Source organism: Bombus huntii, chromosome 14 (assembly GCF_024542735.1).
Source record: "Bombus huntii isolate Logan2020A chromosome 14, iyBomHunt1.1, whole genome shotgun sequence".
NCBI lineage: Eukaryota > Metazoa > Arthropoda > Insecta > Hymenoptera > Apidae > Bombus > Bombus huntii.
Window position 1 is genome coordinate 8216334 of NC_066251.1, and position 23870 is coordinate 8240203.

General features: G+C 38.8%; 1 protein-coding gene and 1 long non-coding RNA gene across 2 annotated transcripts in view; one reads left to right on the top strand and one right to left on the bottom strand.

The window, feature by feature from the left end:
- LOC126873313 (uncharacterized) overlaps positions 1-23870 on the bottom strand; it is a 245898-nt gene that overhangs the window by 67115 nt on the left and 154913 nt on the right. The window contains exon 4 of the long non-coding RNA XR_007692365.1: positions 8507-8585. This is a non-coding gene — a long non-coding RNA (uncharacterized LOC126873313). The remainder of the gene's footprint in view (positions 1-8506; positions 8586-23870) is intronic.
- The window catches only part of LOC126873299 (uncharacterized), a 163477-nt gene that overhangs the window by 2602 nt on the left and 137005 nt on the right, over positions 1-23870 (top strand). The window contains exon 2 of the mRNA XM_050634021.1: positions 13938-14158. Coding sequence (XP_050489978.1) covers positions 14114-14158 — 45 coding nt within the window. The 5' untranslated portion in view covers positions 13938-14113. The remainder of the gene's footprint in view (positions 1-13937; positions 14159-23870) is intronic.

Here is a 23870-nt window from a genome sequence, read left to right on the forward strand (position 1 = left end):
GCCAGCCATAAGATGGCGCGTTAATAACGTAGCATTCGAAGCAACCGACAGAAGATTGCGTTCCCTATTTAGAAGCGTCTTTTGAAGACTTCCCCTCGTTGCTTTCTTTTTTCGATTATGCAAATAAACCGTTACGCGAATATTACGTTCTACTATAAGTAGAATCGTTTTAACTCACGACGTCCTAACGGGAAAATTATCACATAGACGGTGGAAGATTCCCTTTGAAGCGATCACTTTCAACTTAAAACCATACACCTGCACCTCTTGTCGGCCTTAGTTAAACTTCCGTTTCGGGATTTCACATGTAACCTACCGCTTACACTTTTTATTCCGGTCAAAGGTTCCACAGTAATTTATGAATCTCGCCGCCAAACGAACCACCGGAAACCAAATTTTTCCTAGTTTATTCCCAACGAGGCTACCAGATGTTTCAAAAGCATTGGAAAAAAGTTTTAGTGCAACTTTTATGTGTTAAAAAAGAAGATTGCGATATAAATAGTGAGGCTATTAAAACAAAGAAATCATTTTTAGCTAGATAATTTTAGTACATTGGATATGTTTGTATAAATCTTTCTTATTTTGACATAAGAAGTTATATCTACATTTTTAAAATACCTTATACATTATGTGTTTAATGATTATACGCGGTTCACTCGCGTTTGCAAAAATTAACGCGACAGAGCAGCCTTATTCCGCGTTCGAGCATAAGGAAGTTGGCAAATAAATTTTCATCCCTGTGAAACTTAAAAAAAGCCGACGATTCGCGCACCGCTATATGGAATGAAAACTTATGGTCGAGTGAAGTTTCGCTAAAACCGGAAACTTGTTCTCGGTTCCATCAGCGAATGAAGTACGTCAAAATTAAATTATTCACGTATTCCTTCTCTCTTTAACCGCGGAAAATATCGTGTTTAACTTGACTCCTATTATAAATTTAAACTTCGTCCAAGCCGTCTTTCGAACTCAAATTTATCTTGGAAAAATTTTTCGTTGAAAGGAGCTTTTTTTGTAGCGAAGATCGCGGTTGATCGCCAACAAAGGTCAATTCCTTTTCGATAGATAACAAACACGACCGAGAAGATCGAGCGAACGATACTTCCACGGAATCTCGCCGGCAATTAGGGAAGTTTCAATTAGTGGAAAAAAAGTGAAGAGCCAGAGGCCGATAATACGATAGCAAACGGGTGGCTTTTGTTTAAAGTACCATGCTTACGTCGCTGAAACGAGCGTTCGCGTCTCGAATGACCGATCAAGGAACCATTTTATCCCTTGTCTTATAATTAGCATTCTGTTTGCGATTCACGGTTAATATATCCGGAAAAGGAGAAGAAGAATACACAGTGTACATCTACACTTCCATTCGAGAGACAGAGAAAAAAGAAAAGAGAGTAATTTACGTACTTAACTATACTTGAGGAAATTTATGTAGATCCGAGATAAGATTATTCCGTTGGAAAAGTTGTTGAATGTGAACGAGAAAACTGTGTTACGTTACGCTCACCGTCATTTCGACAATGGCAATAATATTCTTCGTTTAAATCTGCTTTCGTAATCATCTATGAAACGGCCTTATCTGTGAAATACATTTAAAAGAGAGTAGGGGAAACAATCTTGTTATTCCGTGTTAATTTGATCGATAGCATATTGAAAGTAAATGATCGAACGCAATTTTTCTGCCGGATAAACAAGGCTATCGGTAGTTTTCATATCAGACCCGCGTCGAGCTTTGTATCTCAAAGAGCTAAAGAACAATTTCCTCCCATTCCAAGTCGCATTCGTTCTCATCTCCACCCATTTTATCTTCCCGCGATCGTAATTTCCTTCCTTAATCAGAGCGAATATTCGTTCTCATTGCGCGGCCTGTTTTATCGCTTTGCGATTGTAATTTCTCCGCCTTAATACCGCTTTCTTTCTAATCGACGAATAACAAGGAGGCAAATTGATCGATTTCACGTTTTTCTACTTGCGTCTCGTTTTCCTTCTGGTCGCCTCCGTTTCATTGTCTTACAATTTCATCGGTTAGAAGAAAAGTTTGACGCATAATTTTAGAGATATTTGCAATTCGAAATAGGCCAATAGAACCTATAAAATTTTGATGATATTCCAAGAAGATAGACAAAAATTAATTTACACGTTTGAGTTTTAGTCATTTTTCTTTTTTTGTAAAACTTGATGGAAAATTACGTTCAATGAAGAATTCATTAACGTTCCAAGCGACAGGTGCATTGTTATGTATATCGAATGAATTTAAAGTAGAACGTAGTCAAATTTGTTCGATTCTTCGGTCGGATGGTCCTCGATGACGTTTATTTTGGCACGTGACTCGTTTCAATGAGTTCAAATGAGCATCGACAGGGACGAGACTCGGACAGAATGGAAGAATTCAAAGGAGCAGTAATCGAAAATATTTTCCTTTTTTAAGCCGATATTGACTGGACGAGTCGCACTTGAGCACGGATCAGTTGTGAATTTATGTCACACGTTGGCGGGCATAAATCATACTGCGTTTACCGTTATGCTCGCGTTAAAATCGCCGTTTCTACCTAGATACGATATCGCGTCGTTGGAAAATGTTGCATCCGTACTGAAAACAAAAATTTATACAGCTGGTAAGCCGATGAAAAATTCTCATCGATCGAGTGCCACGGATATGGGTTGAAAGTTTCAGCAATGTCTCAATTTTAGTCGGAAAAATTAATCGAATTTTATAAAAAGCGAATACGTTCCCGAAACTTGTTCCATTATTTTTCGAATGAAACGAGTATAGAGAGTGAAAGAACGACACGTGTAACGTTCGAACGAAAAATACGAACAATTCTGATCGTAATTGCGTTCGTATCTGAAATTAACTCGAAAGAGTTTCATTTCCACGGAGTTGTTCGGTGGTGTAATTGAAATAGCTGCTTGGTACGAGTACGTGCGCGCAACGCGAGTTTGAGATAATGTGTAATCCTAATTAAAAGCTTTCGCGGAACTTTACAGCGCTCGCCACTTACTGTTAGTTTCTTCATTTCATTACGGCACGATGCCAGAGAAATGCATACAGTTTGCGGCTGGTGCAAAGCGTGTTGGACCTGATGGTGTACAAAAAAGGAATTCGCGCCCAAGAAAATTGCACGTGGTTTCCAACGAAAACTTCGCCTCTGAATAACATCCACGATTGTTCTATGAATTTCAAACACTGTGAAAGCTTGCCCAAGTTTTGTGTCTTCTTTCGAAATAGTTTCTTTCGTTTTATAAGAAAATAATTATACTGAAATATAATTTGATGAAATAATATGAAATAAAAAATATCGTGCGTCTATTAATTTCTTATAAAACGAAAGAAACTTTCGGAACAGCCTAACAGATACTCACGTCGGATTGAAAAATTTAACACTTCTAAATAACACAAATATATATGAAAAGAGTAGTATATTTCGCTAAAATAAATTTCCTCTTCAACCACCCGAACGCATTATTTCTTTATAGTTTAATATTACCTCATAATAAATGAAACTCACGATAAAGATTGTAATAAATTTATTTAAAGGAAAGAGTATTTAATAGAAATGCTTATAAAAAACATGATGGCCAATGAAATAGCGTCAAGGTATCGACAATCGTAAAATATATCGTCACGAAAAACAGTTTACTTCGATCAGAAATTTTCGGGCGCTATCCTATCCGGTTTCATTTTGTATGTAGACGATAATTCGTAGTCACACGTAATTGTCACGTATCATATATTTTTGCGTATTACGTACGTGCGTGTGAATCGCGATTGCAAACGTTTCACGATCGTGTATCTCTACGAATATCGCTACAATACCTTGCTCGCCCCTTCTCATTCTTTCCCTTTCTTTTTGTTGAAATATAACAAGCAAGCAATAAACGACGAAGCTCTGGCAAGAATCGCGTAACTTGATTGTTTTAACAGAAACTCTCTGTTGCAGTTTACTTTTTGCCTCCCTGTCGCTGTTTCCATCCCCGCGACTCTATTTTCCATCGATTCTTCGTTTTCTCTCTCATTTCTTCTGATCTTTCCTCCGTGACAATATTCGTGACGCTTTCGCGTCCTCCAGAGCGAATGATAATGTACCCTTTAAATGAAACCACGTTATCGATTCCTCTTTCGAGTACGGAGACATGGCACTGATTGCGGTCGACAACATTCTTTTGTGCCGCGTATCACTCAACTTTTCTCTTGTGAAACCGTTTCCTTCCTTTCTCGCGCATCGACGTTCCCAAACTTTGTAATTTATTACACGCGGCGAGTTAGGCTCTTTTTTTTATTCTTTTCCTTTGTCTACGGCACAGTTGACAAGGGAAACTTTCACTTGAACTTTCAGATTGCACTGTGTAGATACTTTTTCCAAACTTGTAATCGTTGAACGTTTCTAATAAATCTCGCGTTTATTTTTAAACGGTGCTGTTAATAGTCTATGATTTCAAACGAAATGGAAATTCTTGGATGTTTGGATAATTTTCTAATAGTTTTTGAAGTACGATTTATCTCTCCAAGACTGTCATTGTTGATGAAAAATGCATTTACTACTGTAAAGCTACTGCCTACGATTACGAGAAATTTCGCGATGAAAAAATGCATACAATGCAAATAACATGCAAAGACATATAAAATATACTCGTTATAATACTTGACAAATGAATCAAACTTCTGTCTATTCTTCCAATCGTATCCGTGAAAATATAAATTCGCATAAAAATCTGCGGTCTATCGATCTTTTACCATAGATATTTACAAATGTTCAAATACTTTCACGAGCCACTGTACATGTAATTCCGTTACGTTTCTTTTCATGGCTCCCAGATATTCGTATAATTAATATCCACGCAATATTGGACAACATATATACAGCAGACATTACACAAAACTTGAGAAGTGCACTACTTTCAAATCTCGAACTGCAGTATAATCGACAATCGATGTTATCGGAAGGTTCCACGTGAACTCGTTGAACTTCGAACGGTACGCCCACACGCGACCGGTCGCAGGTGCATACTCGTCGGTGAAACCGTATACACGCAACGTGCGTTACTGCCTGCAGGATATCAGGACCGTTTTATAACTGTTACGACAGAAGAGGCAGGACGACATTCCAACGTCGGCTCGATTTGAATGCGACCTCACGAACAAATCTCGATAATTCTCCGACGGGCGCACCTTTCGCATTTTTTCACCTCCGCCCTCGATATTTTCTTTTTCCTCCCTTTTTCTGCAGTGGCTAAAGTCCGATAAAAAGTCAGCCGGTCATCGCGTCTTTCTCTAATTTTATTTTATTTCGTCCCATACTTCTGCCTCGACCATCTATCCATTTTCTATATCGCGAAAGAAGCAGCGGCCTGGCAAAAGCACCAGCCAGGCCAGGAATTTGTCCCGAATTCCAGCAGCTATGCCTTTCTCACGGAAAAAGAAGTGCGTTTTATCTGGCTTCTCGCACAAAGTATCACCTAGAAGCGCGCCACTACTGATACGGAAATCGGTTTTCCCTGCTACAAAATTTATTGGACGTTCCTCTTCTTGCGCTCCCCGATTCTCTTCTCTGCCTTAGGCAAATTGGTATTGGTATTTATTAATGGCGACCATTCCTCTTGCGGACAGAGCCGAAAATTCCCGGGAATTCCTACGCGGGAATATTTAATTCGGGAACGCTCGGCTTTTTCACGGTATCCCAGTTTTTCTTGTTTCACGCATGGGCAAATTCAACGGTGAACTTTCGCATTCGCGGCAGATTTTCGTCGAATTCGCGCTTCGCTATAATTAATTTCGAGCGTAACCGGATTCCTCGTGGCTTGACTTCCCTTCGGTGTTTAGCCCGGTCGCTGGATTTTACAGGTTTTATTTGCATCTTTCAATCAACGGGAAACAGTTTCTCTTCCGTCCGTTAATTTGCCGCGTTTATAACGCTCCGCGTGGAACTGTCGAAAAATTCATGCGAACAATCCCGCCAGTTTCCGAGAACGTTTCCCGACCGATTCCGCTAATTTCCGCTCAAGTTTTTTTCGTCACGCCATTCAATTCGTTTTACACACCCTGTACGATCCTTTTCTTCGTTTAACTCACGCGCGGAAATCTCAATCTTTTTAATAACCTGATTCTTTTTTCAACTTATAATTAGTTCCCCACGATGTATGTGGGAGATAAATAATACCTTGGGTCATTTTTCACCGAATTGTAAGTGTTTCTCTGTTGTTAGAAAATTTCTCGTATTTGTGGCAAATACGAAAGGATTCTTATTAATGATTCTTCGTTTCAATCGTACAACAAATGATTTCTCTAAAACATTAAAAATCTTTCTCTCGGTTGAAGCTTAAATGAGACAGGAAATAAAAAGAATTTCGAGGACAGCGAGGTTAGTTGCAATTAATATTAATTTACCCACTTTATCGACGTTCTTGTATTCTTACTGCAGATCGGTCAAAAGCGTACGAACACTTTTAAACGGTAGCGTGTTGGAAAACGTGTAGGGGCACACAAGTGCACGCCGCCCGACCAACAGGTTTTACATTCTATAAATGCCGCAGGAATTACAAGCCCATGGAATGTAAAGGATACAGATGCGGTTGATGTCATTTGGACCCCGCGATGCGTAGAAATTCTCTGTCGCATTGTCTCTACGATCCCTGGAGCTGTTTGCCTACGGAAACCACTGCAATTGCATAATTCCTTTCACTCGTCGCAATTAAGTCATAAAACTCGCGAATTCCCTGTATTTCAGTTAGAAACCAAGCTACGAAGATTTCTTTCCGTCGTGATGCAGGCAATAGATTTTCTATCCCATTGTAACCGTCATTCTGTTAATTAGATCATTGTAGCGTCTTGCAATTAGAATTCATTAATATGTAATGTAATTCCATCTAAACACCGACGTTCGCTACCGTAAATCAATTCGTGGAAATTTCAATAATTACAGGTTGTCGAACGTACAAGTTACAAAGTCAATGCAACGTGGAATAATTCTCAACGATCACTAAGCCATGAAAGTATGCATTTCCGTCACGGCCAGCTTATTTAGATAGCCAAAGAAAAATGACAGAAACGAGCCAGTAAAAGGACAGACGTTTGATTCATTCATTTCCATAAAAATATGCATGGCCGGAGCACGTTGTTGGTTGCGCGTATAGTTAATTCGTATTGAGCAGCTGTTTGGAACGATCGGCTAGAGACAGAAGGCTACGTTAGCCGAGGTATATTGCGTTCGAACGCGCTTTCCTCTCGCGACTGCATTCTTGCGGCCGCCTATGCGCGAGTAGGCACCGGCGAGGAGAAAGATATTGGTTATTTAACATTACGAAACGAGAAGCGAGAAGAGAAATTCATGCAGCCGGGGAACGCTTCTGGAAAAGTGAGAGCAGGCCGTTGATTTGAGAAGATATGGGTTGTCGACCGCTCTAATAAATATATCGTATATTCATTCGTGGACTTCTGATTCGTGACGTAACGATGTGATGTAGTTCGTAACGAAGAAAGTGCGCGATGATATTCTGTCTGAATGTTTTCGCGTGGGTTGAATGCTCGAGGGACATTATTTTTAGGCAGTTCGTTGTACGGGTGATAAATATCGAATGAGAGGAATTTAACATTTAGATTTATTCGGTATCGTAGTGTAACAAATTAATGAGAGTGATCCAACTAATGGGTATACAGAAACGAATATGCAGGGTGTTTCAGTTTTAAACGATCAAACTTCGTCTGTTTATTCTACGAGTAGAAACAAGGAAATAACGTTATGTAAACGTAGATCTGTAAACGCTTCATAAAAGAGTTATGAAAGTATCAAAATATGAAACCTAAAGGCAATAAACGAATATTATCACGAGTGATGAATTGGTCGGGCATTGTTTGGTTTGCGAGATCACCAGATCTTACATTGTTAGACTTTTATCTACGGGGAACAATTAAAGCGATAGTGTATCGCACAAGAATTGATACAAAGGATGATTCGTGATGCATTCGGTGATCTGAAGCAGCAGAAATAAGCAGCAGTGTCAAACTCAATCTCCCAAAGATATCAAGCGCGTATTCGAAACGGTCAACAACGTTTTGAAACGGAAACATAAAGACCTAACTAGAATTGATTGGTTTTCATATTTCTTGTGTAACTTTTTTGTAAAGCGTTTGCACACCTATGTTTATAGAACATGTTTTTCTTTTTTCTATTCGCAGAATAAACTGGAGAAGCTTGATCGTTTAAAACTCCGACACACGTGTATTCGCTAGTGAACTTTTGTAGCGAAGTAAATATGTAAATGAGCATTCGATGCGTTCGTTTGAATCGAATGCCTGGAAAATATATTTTTTTTAAGGATTTACTGTGGCAAAAATTGTGTAAAAGGAATCTCGTATTTAAAATATTCTAGTTTTAAATTTAAAGTATTATAGTGTAATGGATTACTAAAGATTCATGCAATAATTTTGCAGCATGAACAAGCTCCAAAATGTTAAAGATCATCTGTTAAATTTACTTGAATACTACCAACACGCTAAATCTTCTAGTCTTACCTTTTTTTAGAATCTCTACTAGTTCTGCTCCATTGTAAATTGTTCCATTAAAAATTCCCCAAAAACAAATTTGATAAATCTGGAACAGAAACTTAAAAATATACAATAACAAAATAGACAACTTGCAAATAGAAGAGTGACTTATAGACACATACAAGCGACCCTCGAATAATTGGATTAACTAGTTCCGTGTTATACAAAACCATGCTATGCGAGCTAAAATTCGTACAATTCATGTGCTCCATGTAACTGAAAATCGTGTTATTCGATACTACAGGCCAATACATAAATAAACAGTCTGCACCATATATTTTAAAACAAAAGATGGTGGAAAAATATTAATTTCATGCGAATCTTAGTACAATTCATGCGTTATATTATTCGACAGTTAGGTTTGGAAAAGATACACTTATCTATAACACAGTATAGCAAGCACGTGCATCTGAGTAAAAAAGTTGCGGTAAAGTTTGACTGAAAATCTTTGACTGTTAGAGTGGTTTCCAAGAGGATATCTACTCGTTCGATTTTCTTCCCGTGGCGCGTGACTTTCTTGTATCTTGGTTAATCGATAAGCAAACTCGTCTCCCTCGCTTGAAAACTTCTTCAATTTCTTCGATTCTATTCTGTATCCGCTTATATCTTCAATTTCCGTTCCGTACGGATCTACATTTAAATGTGGAGAACAATGCTGGTGGATTTATGGCACGGGCTGACTATAAAACAGGAGAGATTCATTGCTGGATAGTAAATCTTTACAGTTTGTCTTTCTTTCCTTCCTTGATAGCAACGAAATCTAGAGAGCTGTCTTATATAACTACCAAATTATGTTGTATTATTTTATCAGTCTTATGACTCTGTTTAATATACGAACAATAGGTATGATATACAAACAGTAAACATAATTATTATAATGAGTTATTATAATGAAGTTGTAAAGGCATGTTTCGCTTTTTTGATAGTAATACAGAAGTTACAACAGAGAAGGGAGTTTCCTTTTTGGAGGAACAAGCGTGTTGAATGAAATATATCAAGTTTACCGAGTGTCTGGTATGAGAAAAACACCAGGGCAACGAGTGTATCGAATGAAATTCCCAAAGTTTTGTAGCATGCGTGGAACCAGCCTAGCACATGTGATTAGAGAGATTAAAGGGAAACATTTTATCGTAAACGTTTCGAGAGAATTTAATTCACTTGAAAGCTTTTAGAGGGTATCGCTACGTTTGGAAAGTTACTGCAAAATTCACTTTGTGACCATGGCAGTCGTGCAATTGCGATATTTTCAAACAGGACGATTGAGTTTGCCTGTTGCGATCGTAATCAGGTAGTAACAGTGATCCTTCGTTCCTCTTTTTTGAAGAACAATGAGATTTTACAGAAACACATGTACAAACATTAATACCGATGCTTCTTTCCATTCTGTTTTATAGTATAAGCTCTTTTATAGAACAAAACCAAGCAGAGTCATCAAATCGACCAATTTATAATTTGTCACAGAAATTTTATAGATTTCCTATGGTGGATTTTTGGGAATTTATTTTACAAAGGAAAATGGACAAAGTCTTGTTTTTCTATATCGTGTGGGCTTTCATATAACTTTCATTTTGGATTGTTTAATATAATTTCTATACTTCAGCCGTCGATTCAAGTTAATTACATTAAATAAATTAACTCGATTATATTCCGTGATAAAGAAAAACTAGATAAAGGGGTTAACGCGACATAACGAAGAAACAATGTCGAGAAAAAAAGTACTAAGAAGGATTGGCTTTTAATATCTTAATCCCAGGAGAGATTAATCTAACAACCTCAAATCTATAATGCTGCGACTAGCAACAGCTGACTACGATATATTTCCTTCAGACTTTCGTGTCCTACTAAGCCGAGCTTTTTAACTAATCGAACCATTCCTTATCAGTATCGCGACGTTGACGTGAAAAATGAACCGTGGCATAGTTGCTTTCGGAGAATACTTCTCCAATATATTGCAATAGGGCGGTTAACTTCTTTACTGCGGCGTAAAATGTCGAAAGATTATTATAGAATAAAAGAGAAAGGAGGTCTCTTGTCTTAGAATCGAAATAGTTACGAAAGATCCAAAATCGAGCTATTTTCGTACATATTTTTAACGCTTCGATCTAGATCATCACGATCATCGATCTTATACTGAAATTATTCTTCAATTATATTTATAAAGATACAAAGTTGCAGCCTATTCGTTAGAATTTTTGGTGCAGTCAAAATGTAAGAAGAAAATCCTATTCAAGTTCGCTTGCTGGAGAAAAGCAAACACACGATTGGCGAAAGAAAGGAGAAGATAAAGAAAAATGGGGAAGAGATCGATAAATTTTCATCATCATTGCCGTACAATTGGGGCCGTGTGCTTTCACGATTTCTCGATGTGGAACTGCTCTCGAATCAGGTTGAAAACCAAGCGAGAAAACTCTCGATCGTCGATCCGTGACACCTTAAGCGTGGCTATGTGGACACACGCTAAGCACACGTTCGAGAAATAAAACGGCCAAGTTATGCCGCTTTTTCCGGCCTGCTCTCCCTCTACGCGTTTACGGCAAACACACATGTATATACTGGGTGTCCTTGCGGAATGAAAGTACCCTGGAAAACGTGACCTCTCCTTCCACCTATGAGTAATGCGAACTGCTGATGGATCGAGGAGTCCATGTACAACTGTGCATGCGCACCCATGTTCCCTTCCCTGCTATCTTGAATGGAAAAGTTTCCAGATTTCTGCGGCCACTGGCTCGCGCGATTCAAGTGCAAGTGTCAGTCCTTAGTTACGCGGAACGATTATTAGTAGACTGTGGACATTTACGCAAATTCAAACTTTTATGGACATAACTGAAGAAGTAAAATCAAAATGAAAATTTATTTCATCTACTAAATATTATAACAAGTACTCTACTTTAGATATTTTATGCATTTAGGCATGTTATGTATATTCTGTTGACTTTTGAACTTTAATTTTCAAAGAAACGAATAAACGTTCGTAGTCTAGTTATTGGTTGCGTCGAGGTTATCTGATAGAGGAACGCGTAGATGAATTTGTAATAGAAATATATATTGAAGCAAGTATAAGTACAGGTATACCTGATCCAGAGCCTCACTGTAGCAGTGTTATATTCCAATAGAATATGATAGATTTATAGTAAAGGACATTACCAAAAAATCAACCTTGGTGTGTAACTCTAGCTGAAAGTTACAGGAAACATCAATAAAAATCTACTTGTAGCTATTTTGTTTGTAGACCTTGTTACCCAAAACAACATTTATATTCGAGTACACAATAATATGAACCTCTTCTTTTCTTAATTTTTTTGCTTCACTAAATTCTATGTTTTTCGCAACGGCGGTGTCCAGGTTACGGCTATACAAAAGAAAAAGACGTAGAGTTTTCCTAGAAGTAATTACTCCAACAGGTAAACTGCCAGTCTGTATGTAAATTCATATCTTTATGAGTGCAATGATAGAAATAGAATCTAAATAAAAATTTGTTTCATCTGCTAAATGTTATAACAAGTATTATAATTTTGATATCTTATACATTTCTGCATATTGCGTGGATTCTGCGCATTTTTGCATCTTTAAATATCCCATAAATGCCTGAATATTCGCAATCTAGTTACTAGAACCGCGTAGTCTTTTTTCCATGAGAATCGCGTTAATGTGTAGCAGTTCGCATGGAGAAATTTGCTCGCGACGTCTTGGTAGTTAATTGCTCGTTAGAGGTGTTCCATTTGAGAACTGAGTGCAAAGAGATAGTTTTATTTCAACTTTGAGATATGAATTCTTGCACCCTATCGCGTAATTGAATTAATGTTATTGGCGAAGTTTTAGAAGTCATGAGTTTCAGGTTACGATATGCGATACAAGACGAGCCACAAATTAGTAGTGATAAATACATTGATAAAGTAAATTGGTAAAGTTTCCAATTTAATTTGAAAATCAAATTTCAAAATTTATTATCCTGCAAAATTTATCACAGCAACCAGTCACAATGGTAAGATACATTAATGATACTACTCACTTGACTTGTAACTTATAAAATTATACAAGTATACAATAGTATATAATTATACTATTTTTGTATCACAAATCTACAATTAGTTGATAAATTATCTTTGTAAGAAAACCCTGTTACCAAGTATTGAAAAATAATCATAGACGAATATTTTTTCTTCTAGTATTAAAAGAACCAAAGCAACGTGTGAAAACATCGAGCAACGACGTTAATTACCTACCTAAACACTTCACGGTAAACACAATCGTTAAAGGAAAGAAAGGAGTTTTCTATTAAGAAGCGAAGTTGAGCGTAGTTTGTTTCGATAAGAAAAAAAGAATTTGCCAGAGAATAAGCGTTCTTGGCATTCTGTTTCATTAAGCACGCAGGACGAGATGCTGTAAGTCCTTCGGATCGCGCGATAGGAATTTTAATGCGTGAACATTAACATAAAAGTATCGTTGAATTTGCCACTCAAGATTTTGTAAATTGTTATTCTAAATGCGCCGGTTACTTGTGAATTATTGCACCAGGCCTGACTGTACCGTTCCAGAGATAATTCGTGCAATTTCGTTGCCCGTACGAACCTCCCCCGACGAATAGCAGTTAAATTCACTTAGCGCTGTATCAGCATGATACATTAGCATGCTTGGCAACTGTTTCGACTTTGTTAAGCCTCCTTATATTAATTTGAATACAAAGTATCTCCTCGAATCGCCACCGTCTCCTCTTTCTACGTTATAATTTACAGATTTTACAAATTTGCATAATGCACGGACCTGTACGGAGTTATTCAAATTTTACAACGCTCGGTCGCATTGTTTCGGCTGTCATAATGACGCCACGTAATCGCGGAAATAACTGTTTAACATCTCGTCTTACGAAATTAGAAGACACCAGCCTCTCGGAAATGAAAACGAATGGTTCCAATTTTTGTCAATTTATCAATTTCGTTCTACTGGTGTACTATCATTACTCGATTCTCAAGAAACAAATAATTTACTTCCATACGTTTGTTTATCGGAGAGAACATTGTGCAGCTTCTCTAATATAACTGGCTTAAACCCGTTACACACGTAATTTCAAATTCATTCCAGGCTAAGGAAGTAAATAGACTCTTCTAACAATAGAACGTTTACATAGCAGGACATTGTATGAATACTAAATCGTTTGGCTAGTGTCCGTGTAACGAAGGTTCTACTATATTAGAATTCAATATGGAAACTAGCGCGAAACTATCGCTCTTATCGATTACAAAAGCGTAACTCGAGTAACAACGAATTAAAAGCTCTTATCGTTCGAGCAAAGTGCGTCGTTGTCGAGTTTCAACTAGGTGGGATAGCCAATAAACGCCCAAGGCAGTATGCATCGTTAAACGAACCTCACCCTCTCTTTTTTCTTTTTTTTTGGTTGCAGGTCCGGCCAACGAACAGAGACGAATTAGGAGGAAATTTATCGATTTCCGATCCCGAACGATCGACTGCGCGAAAGTGGAGCGGCTACGTGAGATCCGGTTTCGGAAGGACGGAAAAATATGAGCATCTCGTGAAGTCGGTTTAAAGTGCAGCTTTCAGACATCGAAGGGGTATAACATGGAAACCGAAGAACTCACTAGACTCGTAGATGAGATCTACAAGGTAAGCGTCCAATCGAGTATCGATCTGAAGATCGTGCACTGGTCTCGCCAGGTTGGCTCACAACACTCAGCTTGGTTTCTCCTCATTGTAACGTACGATAGAAACCAGCTATAGGAAAACGGGAAAGTTCTGTTACACTTTCGATAAAATTGATCGAGTGAAGTCGTGTTTGATTAATTGCGCAATTAGGCGACAGCGTCGCGTCGATTAACGCTTTTCACTCGAAAGAAATGGTAACGCTCAGTAGCGCAAGGCGAGTTTTACCAATGACACGATAATTCGAATTACTATATCGAGTTGTTGCACGTGAAACAGCCAATTTCTATTTTATTTAATTTAATGTAATTCAATTTATTGCCAAAAATATCCATTTTTTTGTATATACAAAAGTATAAGCAGTCGGATATATTCTGCTTTTTAATAGATTTTACAGATACTCTAAAATCTTGCGCAATTTAATGGTTAAATGCGCTACACGAAGATATGAAACTCGCAGTTAGACGTTTTCTGTTTTTAAACTCCAATCTACAGCGTAAGAGAACTGTAAATTGCCTTCATACACGCTTTACCCCGTTTATAGATATTATCACGATTTTCTCGCTTACAGTCAACGAATTTTCCAACGAATCTCGTCGCATGGCGTGTGAACGCCAAGGACCTTGATCATGTGTCACACGATACACATGGGGTAATGAAAAATGGATTTCCACGTGTGAGTGTGCCCTCGAGTAGACACAAGTACGCTCTCGAATATACGGGAATCTGGCCGTATATAAAATTTGCGCCACAATCTTCCTCTTCTTAACGGTTTAGCAAGTTCTTCTTCAGTGTATACGTCATGCAACGTGATTGGCTGCTCTTTCTCTCTCTCTTTCTCTCTCTTCCTCTCTCTCGTTGGCCAGCGAACGATTTAATAAAATTCGCGTTTGATAAAACTGTCAAAGATGAAAGTTGATCGTGGATATCGAATTTAGAAATTCTACTCTGCCGTCTGGAACTTTTTTCGGGGATATTACTTATCGTTACCCTAACGGCCTGCTATTTCTCTGCTTCTCTACCATCGTGTCTTTGCTTCCCGACTAAGATGCTGGTTTTTTATGTCCTTCTACTTTATCTCTCCCTCTCCTCTGCCAAAGGAAATGGATATCGACCTATGCTCCTGGAAATCACTTTCATCAATTTCCCAAAGGCTTCTTCCTGAATATCTCAACTTTGAAGAATGTTACGAACGTAGAGTATATTTTTCTTGCTTCAAACAAAAACGGGACTGCCGTTCCTTATTGTTCAATTAATTCAAAATTTCATTATACAGAAGCTCGAAGTCCTGTTACTGGAAACATAATTTTTCTATTATATAAAAACTACCGAATATACTTTTCTACTATATTTCGTGCAAAACTAAAGTTACCGCTTCCTGCGTTCAATTAATTCAAAGTTTCGTAATATAGGGTAGATATAGCTTTAAAATTTCATAACACAGCGTACAAAGAGTTTGCACATAGCCGTACTATAAATTCTGTTCCTCGCCAAAAAATTAATTCTGTTATATAAAAATTCTTACAAATTTTAGAAGTTAAGCAATGCTATCTTAATTAAGAAAATTGACAGTCTACTCGGCGTATTTATTAGCCAAATTTCTTTATAGAGACAAAGTATTCTTCGTTCAAATCCAATCATCGTAGTACTTAACGTGGAATACAGTGTGTGTTATAAATAGCTGACGGAGATTTTCGATCTTTTGAAACTTTCCAGGATGACAAACAGATTTATCTATTATACTATGAACAGCTGTAGAAAACTATCATCTATAGATAAGATACCGTAAAACTCGTCTCAATGTCGGAATTTAATAAGAATAGTTATAGCGAACGCAGCAACGTGAATGTCTATGGAATTCGTGTGTGTAACGATGGATGAATAGCCAGGTCGTATAACCCTTTCGCCACTAACGGTACATATGCATGTTTCCTATACATACAGTTTTTAAGAATTGCTAACGGTCAAATATCCTCCACAGACTACTAATGAGGTACATGTATATGTGCTGTGAGTAGAGCTCGAAATCTGAAAGTAGTAAATTCTTCTCTTCTAATAGTAAGTTACGGATCATTTGAGTAACTGTATGCATATACGTCTGTAATCGTTTTGAACAGTTTTCAAGATTTTTCTAATTTTCTTTATAGTGGTATAACAGTACAATATAGGCGTAATACTTACATCTAACTATAGACTTCGTTATAAATTGAATATAAATAATAATCAAATTTTCTTTGATACATCGTTAAATTTTTATACCAAGTTCAAAAAATACCGCGAACGTAGAATACATTCGCTTCGAGCAAAAAGGAAATTGCCGTTTTGGTGGAATTAATTCAAAACTTCAGAAGCCTGAACCTTTTTTCCGAGCAAAACTTTTCTACTAGGTATAACTATTTATATGTAATATTTCTAATAGGAATAGCCTAATAGGAAACTAATAGGAAAGCCAGCTACAGACAAAAACTAATAAAATCTTGATTATTTTTAAAGGTGTAGTTTGAACAAACTGTTGATTTACATGCTACACAAAGTTGTTCTAATTGGAATCAAAATTTCGCCTGTAACACGTATCTGCTAAATAAACGAAAGCAAAGAAATAATAAGATCGTGATCGAAAGATAAGGTATTTTGAAACGTCGAAACTTCCAGTGTAAACGATTCGCTTCCAAGGAAAAGGAATTTCACGGAAAATTGATCCCCGACGCAACACCGTCTACTTTCTCTACCCGTGAACCATAACCATCATCCTCGTACGTTGCCGCGGAACTTGTGTTCGCGGTGGAAAGCTCCATCTACTTAGCTGACTGTACAAAAGTTTCCATCGTGGCACGAGCTTGCAGTTAATCCGTCCGTTTATCCTTCCACTTATCCGTCTGTCTGTCTCCAAAACGTGCGTTTACGCGGAAGCCTGTAGACACGGTTGCCACAGAATTCCCCGATAATTAGGTGTCGCCTCGGAAAATTATCCGTCGTGAATACAAGCATGGCGGCGGAGGTGGAGGAATAGGAAGATACAGAGAGAGAAAGAGAGAGAGAGAGAGTGAGAACGTTGGATGGCGTTCACGGTAGCGAGAATGATTAGGCGGAAGGTAATCTTATTAGTCGTTCGGCAGTCAAGCTTTCCTTTAAACCCCAACGCCCTTCATCTTTGTCGCGATCCTTCGCACCGTGGAACTTCGCTTCCCCCATTATCCTCATAGACGAGCCACCGTTCTGCGTACTAACGACGGATGCTTCGTGGAAAATACCAAAATCGCGATAGTCAACGACTTACCATGGCTTAGATACATCTCTCGTTTCTTACCATCCGCTGCTGTTATATCCATCAGGAAAGATATAGGCTTACTCCGGGAATATCGTATCTCCACTTTTTGAGAAATTTGAGTTTCTACGTGCAACAGACAGTTCTCCACTGTCTTTATGTCGTAGAAAAATCACATTTAAATACGTATGTACTTCACAAATTTGTCAAAGATATATAATATTTTTGTTTGTTTTATTTAGTGTACATAGAGACATTTTCGAGAACTATGATTCTTTATTCTATGTAAACAACGGTATTAATTATGTTTTTATTGTATTTAACAGTTAACAGGCTCTACGTTTTATCTTCGTATTATCCGTATCTAGAAGCCTTGAAATAAAAACGTGTTTAATTCGAGAGCTTGAGAGACATTTTTATCCCACACATAGAGCAGTAATCATGAATTCTGAATGGAATCTTTTTCGAACGAAATATCGATCGCTAAGGGAGTCGAGTATCGTGATTAAAACCAGGTATTTAAATATTAAAACACACTTAAAGATGAGCGATATTTCGGTCCAGTTACGCTGTTGGAAACTGTTAACAACATATCAGTGGATCGATGGAAAATATCGAGAATAGAAACGAAAGTGCTCGTTCATACTTTATACAAAAGTTACATGCACAAATTACGTAACAAAATTACATCAATACTCTAACAGTCTGCGAAGTTTCTCAACAAAAAATCATCCTCTATTTAATATCTCGGCCAATCATTGGTTTATTCTCCTCTTTGACAATTTCTTCGGCACCTTACGTTCGTAAATGTACAATGAGTTTTCCGCTTCTACGTATCTTATTTGTCACCGTATTACTTTTCACGGCAACTTGCCCAAGGCGTTTTTATTATCCAATGATATCGGACATAGCAACTTTACCCAGAGTTATTCAACTCCTAGACACAATCGTTTCTTTCGTAAGAAAGAATATCCAGGGAAAAGCCAGGGAACAAATAACACGGTCGATTGCTCGTTTTCTTCATAAAATCACAATCAAACGGCAGAATGTAATCAGCATAGAATAAAATAATCCCGCCTTCGAAGACAGTATAAACCTTAACTGTCTTGGTCCAGCGTCGCGTAGAGGAACGAAAAGACAGAGAAAGAGAGAGGATCGAGTAAAATAACATTGAGATCTTTCAAAGTCTTGCCAGAAACGAGATTTGTATGCAGCTTATTATATTCTCTAACATAATAAGCAGTTGCGGTTTGTCAGACGACAGCAGATACAAACTCAGATTCGAAGAAAGCCTTTTCCTGTGCTTGTAAATAATTCTCCCAAGGTATTTAATACGAGAGGAATATAATTGTTTACAGTAATTATTGTCCACCTTAGCAAAGTTTCTCGGCTAAGGTTTCAAAGTGGTGTGTCTATCATTAATATTCCGTAGAACGAGAGTTAGGCTAAAGGATTATAAACCGGGGATCTATTAAAACGTTCGAAAGGAACGAGAGCGGAAACAACAATTACAACATCCGAGTAACTCAGACGAGCTCTGAACTGGAATCGTTTTATTTTCCCCGGGCGAATTGGAAAATCGTTAATAAATCGTGACAAATTGGAGGAATTCGCGCAGACCGTCCAATTAAATATGGCCGAACGAATTAATATCACCGCGAATGGCTTCGTTAAGACACCGTCCTGCTCGAATTAGTACCACCCACCCTCGATCTTTTCACTTTCTCGCGAGGAACAGTAAAACACGAAGGAGAGAGAGAGAGAGAGAGAGAGAGAGAGATAGATCTATCCTTCGACCGCGTCCATAAATTTTGCGGCCGTTGAAGTTATTAACGTAATTACCAGTGAAAAGCTTAAGGGGGTAGCTCGTGACGCGGCGTGGTGGTGCTTCCCTTTTCGCACACCCTGGTAATCGATCTAACGTTCGTTCGTGGCTCAGCAGAAAATAAAGGACACAAATCGGTTTTCCGGAGCTTGGGACGCGTTGAAATTAAACTGCAACGGGCCAATGATCGGCGGGGCCGGTGTGGTTGCGACGCTGTTGTCGCGCGTAATCCCGGATAATCCTTTAATTTTTGCGGATTCCATTTTACATTCTCCTGCATACAAGCCACGCGGCGCTTGCACGGCTTCAAACTTGCACACGGTAGCACGTAAAGACTGCTATTTGTACCTGCTGACGCATATATTAATCATACGCGAACCTGTTTGGATGGTTGGCACGCGTATACGGCGTTCACGTATCGATACATACAGATCGCTACAGATCGTGTATCGAGAAGCGCGAGCGGTGCATGTTGAGTATCGATTCGTTGAACGTGATAGAGTTTGTCTCTTCTTTTACACGTATCCGCTTCTCACGCACGCTGAAATTTACGGTACTACTTGCGATCCGTTTTTCCGCGCATCGATTGGTTTGGATATCGTTTATGCGGCTCGTCAAGAATGCCGTTACACGATCATAATAAATAAGTTTCGTTAATAAACATCAGGGTATCGGAGATTACGAGGCACGTCATAGGATTTGCGTTAACGCGACCGATAATCGGCTCCTGATTTTTCTACCATTTTTCGTGTTTCACCCAGTGCCCGCTCGTTGATCGTTTCATTGTGTTGCTTTTAATTCCATCATGTTTAATCATTGTCGCGATTAAACGAGTGACGTACATGAATATTAATGTGCGAGTATTTGTGAGTGTCGCCTTTTGTACGGTTTTGAGCTTTCTTGTTAACAACTTTTATAAATATTATATGGTACACACTGCTATCACGTTGTAATGTTTTACCATTACGTCTGTAGAAAATGTCAATTTGTAAATCGAACATGTGGATTTGTAGTCACTACAAATCCCTGTAATTTAAAAACAACATTCTATATTACGCATAAGGTTCGATTACATGCTGTCAAAAACAATCAAGAAACACCCGAGTGTATTGCAAAGAAAATTGCAAGTTCCGCTAACCGAAGAGGGTGATCGAAAATCGGCACCTATCGATAGCGGATATATCGACGCCCCGATTGTCTCGAAGATTCTTGATTAATCGATGCCCGAAGGGAGTTTGTTCGCTCGTACTCGATCGGATTATTACGTTTCCGCGATAAATTGCTGGCGTACTTGGCCAGACCGAGAGACTCACCTAAACTCACACTAATGTATGCATCGCGTGGGTTGTGACGCCTCGCGGGCACCTGTTTCGAGGGGTGCCTCTCGATGGTGGTCTCGATGTAGATCGGAAGCCAATTAATATCCACTGGCATCCTCCACTCTGTCCCTCCCTATGGCGAGCCACCGGAATATACCCCCGTTGAAACATAACTGCACGGACCGTGATATACTCGCGCCATGGGGCTCTCTTGTCGGCGATGGGACCCCATAAACCTCGTCATGCGATAACACCGTTAACCTGTAGTTACCTCGTTATTTTCTAACGGCCACCGTCTCGAGAAAATCGAGATTGTAACGAGACGAGAGAGCACCTCTTCTTCCTACCGTGCTTTCTTTCCTTCTGGAATCTTTCGTGTGATTTACTCCGGCTTGATTTATCACGGCGATTCCCGCGGAAATTTACTAGCGCTCGAGGAGAGAGAGAAAGACTGGCTACTAGTTGGCCACGCTTATTCCGTCTTATCGCCTCGATACCAGCGCATGGACGATGTTGCGTTGTATGGTTTATGGAATTTATTAAGCGAATTCCTTTATTTCGCAGATACGTTGAAAATTATGGAACGAGAATGCGATCCTCCGTAGGTTGTTATTATTAATTCCGATTGGTCGATTATTCGTTATACGGTAGTTCTAAACGTAGAATAAAGATCGCGCTCGCGATAAGAGTAAATTGCGGCGCGTCCAGTGCGACATATTTACTACCAAGACGTTAGAACTGTGTTCGTATTCTATGATAAGTATTCGTATATCTCCATCAGCCTGTGTACGTAGTTAATCGTCGTCTTATTGAAAATTATAATTTCTTTCAATTTCTATTGTTTCCCGGTTTATCTTACAAGGGACCACCTTTAAGTTGTCCGTTAATCGATATTCAGATAATCAATCATTCTATCGACCGATGTCCTGGCGATCGAAGTTCCATTGTACCATCAAAGCTTTAGGTTCGTGTTCGTATTCCATCATTTTTCATTCAAAGTTCCGCACACGCGGTTAACTCGCGGATCACTTTATCATCGTAACAATATCAAACGACACTCGTCGGGGGCAAAGTTAACATTCAGTAACGCGTTAGTCGCTCCATGGTGCACCACACCCTCTCAATTAAAAAGCCGCTGTGATTAGCCAGACTCCAGTGTAAAGGTTCCCAAAGCCTGCTGCTACAACACCATTAATAATCTTTAAAAAGGTGAACAGACCGTAGCGGGTCTGGCAAAAGCCACAACTAACGCGCTTTAGTTGACCAAGTAAGTACTGCACGTGTCCTAACGAGGGTCTGTTCATTGTGCATATTCATTAGGACGTTCATTATGACCATTTGTCGTCCACGGCACATCATCCCTAAACTTCCAGTTTTTCCAGGGGCGGCTTCCAGTTTTTAATACACCATGCGACAAGAAATCTTGCTGCGACGTTCGTTGCACACCTGTCAATGTTTCAATCTCCAGATCAATTAACTCTCTGATTTATAATTACTTTTTCAATTTATTCTATGTCAACTGCGATCTTCACTTTTCCCTTAGTACAAAAAATTATACAATTTGGCATTCTATATAGAAATGTGATATTCGCACGTTTTTACATGCAATTCTTCGAGAGATTTTCCACGGAAGAAAAAAAATTAATTATCATGGCCGCAACATGGCAGCACGTTCAGGGAAGAACGTTTCGGGATACAATAAAAGAGAACGACGTAATTCCCTGAGGATGACTTCGTATCGAGTCACCCTTCTTCCCTTTTTAATAAAGCAACTCCTGGATTTAACTGTCCCCTGGTCCTGTCAGTGATAAGAAATCTTCTGATTAGGGTGTTTGTCTTTCTGAACTAAGCTGCAGAAACTTCGCAAGTTATAAATCTCTCAGGGGGTACATTGATTAAAACACGATTTTTTACGCAAGAGATCGTAGGGGAATTCCTTTCGCATTAATACTTTGGTTTGTAACACAATTTTTTATGACAAATATGAAATTTTAGAAATCAGAAAGCAAGAATTTTCAACTGCTGTGTGATTATTATATTTAATTAGCTGATATACACGGTGTTTGCTCGGAATCTTTTACAATCTTTTTTAACTCTTTGTATACCGTGGGGCCGAGTTGCGCCAGATACGCGTATATACGATATCAGATACGACTCATACGCACATATGAGCCTTTCTGCTTTATCAGTTGTTTTCGCCGAACGCATATATGAGTTCATCGGCCAGATTGATGGTTAACGCAGAACGAGTATATGCGGCAGTAATCCACAAAGGGTTTTAATAATACGATTTTGTGAACTTCTACTGGTAGATGTTCTGTAGTCCGTGGCACAACACCGATCGTCAGACAGCGATGTCACGAAGTTTCTGACATAGTGGGCGATTCATATTGCCTCACTATATCGTGGCGACGATTCTAAACAAAACACGATCACAGCGAAGAAGATCGCTGTTGCGTTACAAATATCCATAAACTGTCTCTGCTTCATACTTTCTTCCTTCCTCTTGTCATAGGTTAATCTTTCACGCGCCTACTAAACTCCGCTCGGGAAACGCCCTTTAAAAATGGGGAAAATCGCGTCAAAATCCGAACAACGGTTCTTGAGGTTAGCTCCAACATACAGACGCTTCCCGGGAACATTATTTTACGCTATGTATAGATACAATTTTCTTTGTTCTACTTTGAATATTTCGCGATTTAAATTTGGTTTGCCGAATAGGAAGAACAGAACAGGAAGAGAAACGTAAGAGTACGGCGATCGAACTCATACGAGATGGACGAATAAAAATGGTGGCCTACGGTGGGTGAAAAATGAATATCACGATCTATCGGAAAAACAAAGCACGTATCGTAAAATCTTGATAGAAGAGTATGGGGGCTCGCTCGTTTCCGACTGGGAAACGGTTAATGATCACATCTAGATGCAATTGCGATAAAATATCGTTCTTGCGCCGGCAGGCAGGTCGGCTTCGGAGGAAATTGCGCCATTTTTTAACCGATAGTTAATAACGTGGATCAATTTTTTCGTTATCTGGCCACGAGCGTGGCGGCGGTTGTTAGCTGGTGCAATTAATGAGTCGCGTATTTTCGAAAGGAGTAGACACTGAGACGCGCCTCCCTGTCTCGATAGCTTGCGTCGTTAATGAGACAGAAATAGTAATGAACCGGCTTGGTTCTGTCGAGAGTATCGCGTGAATGAGTGAGGAATGAACAACTTTCTTTTTTCTTCACTTTCTTTTTCATTCCCTCTCCTTTTTCCTGTGGC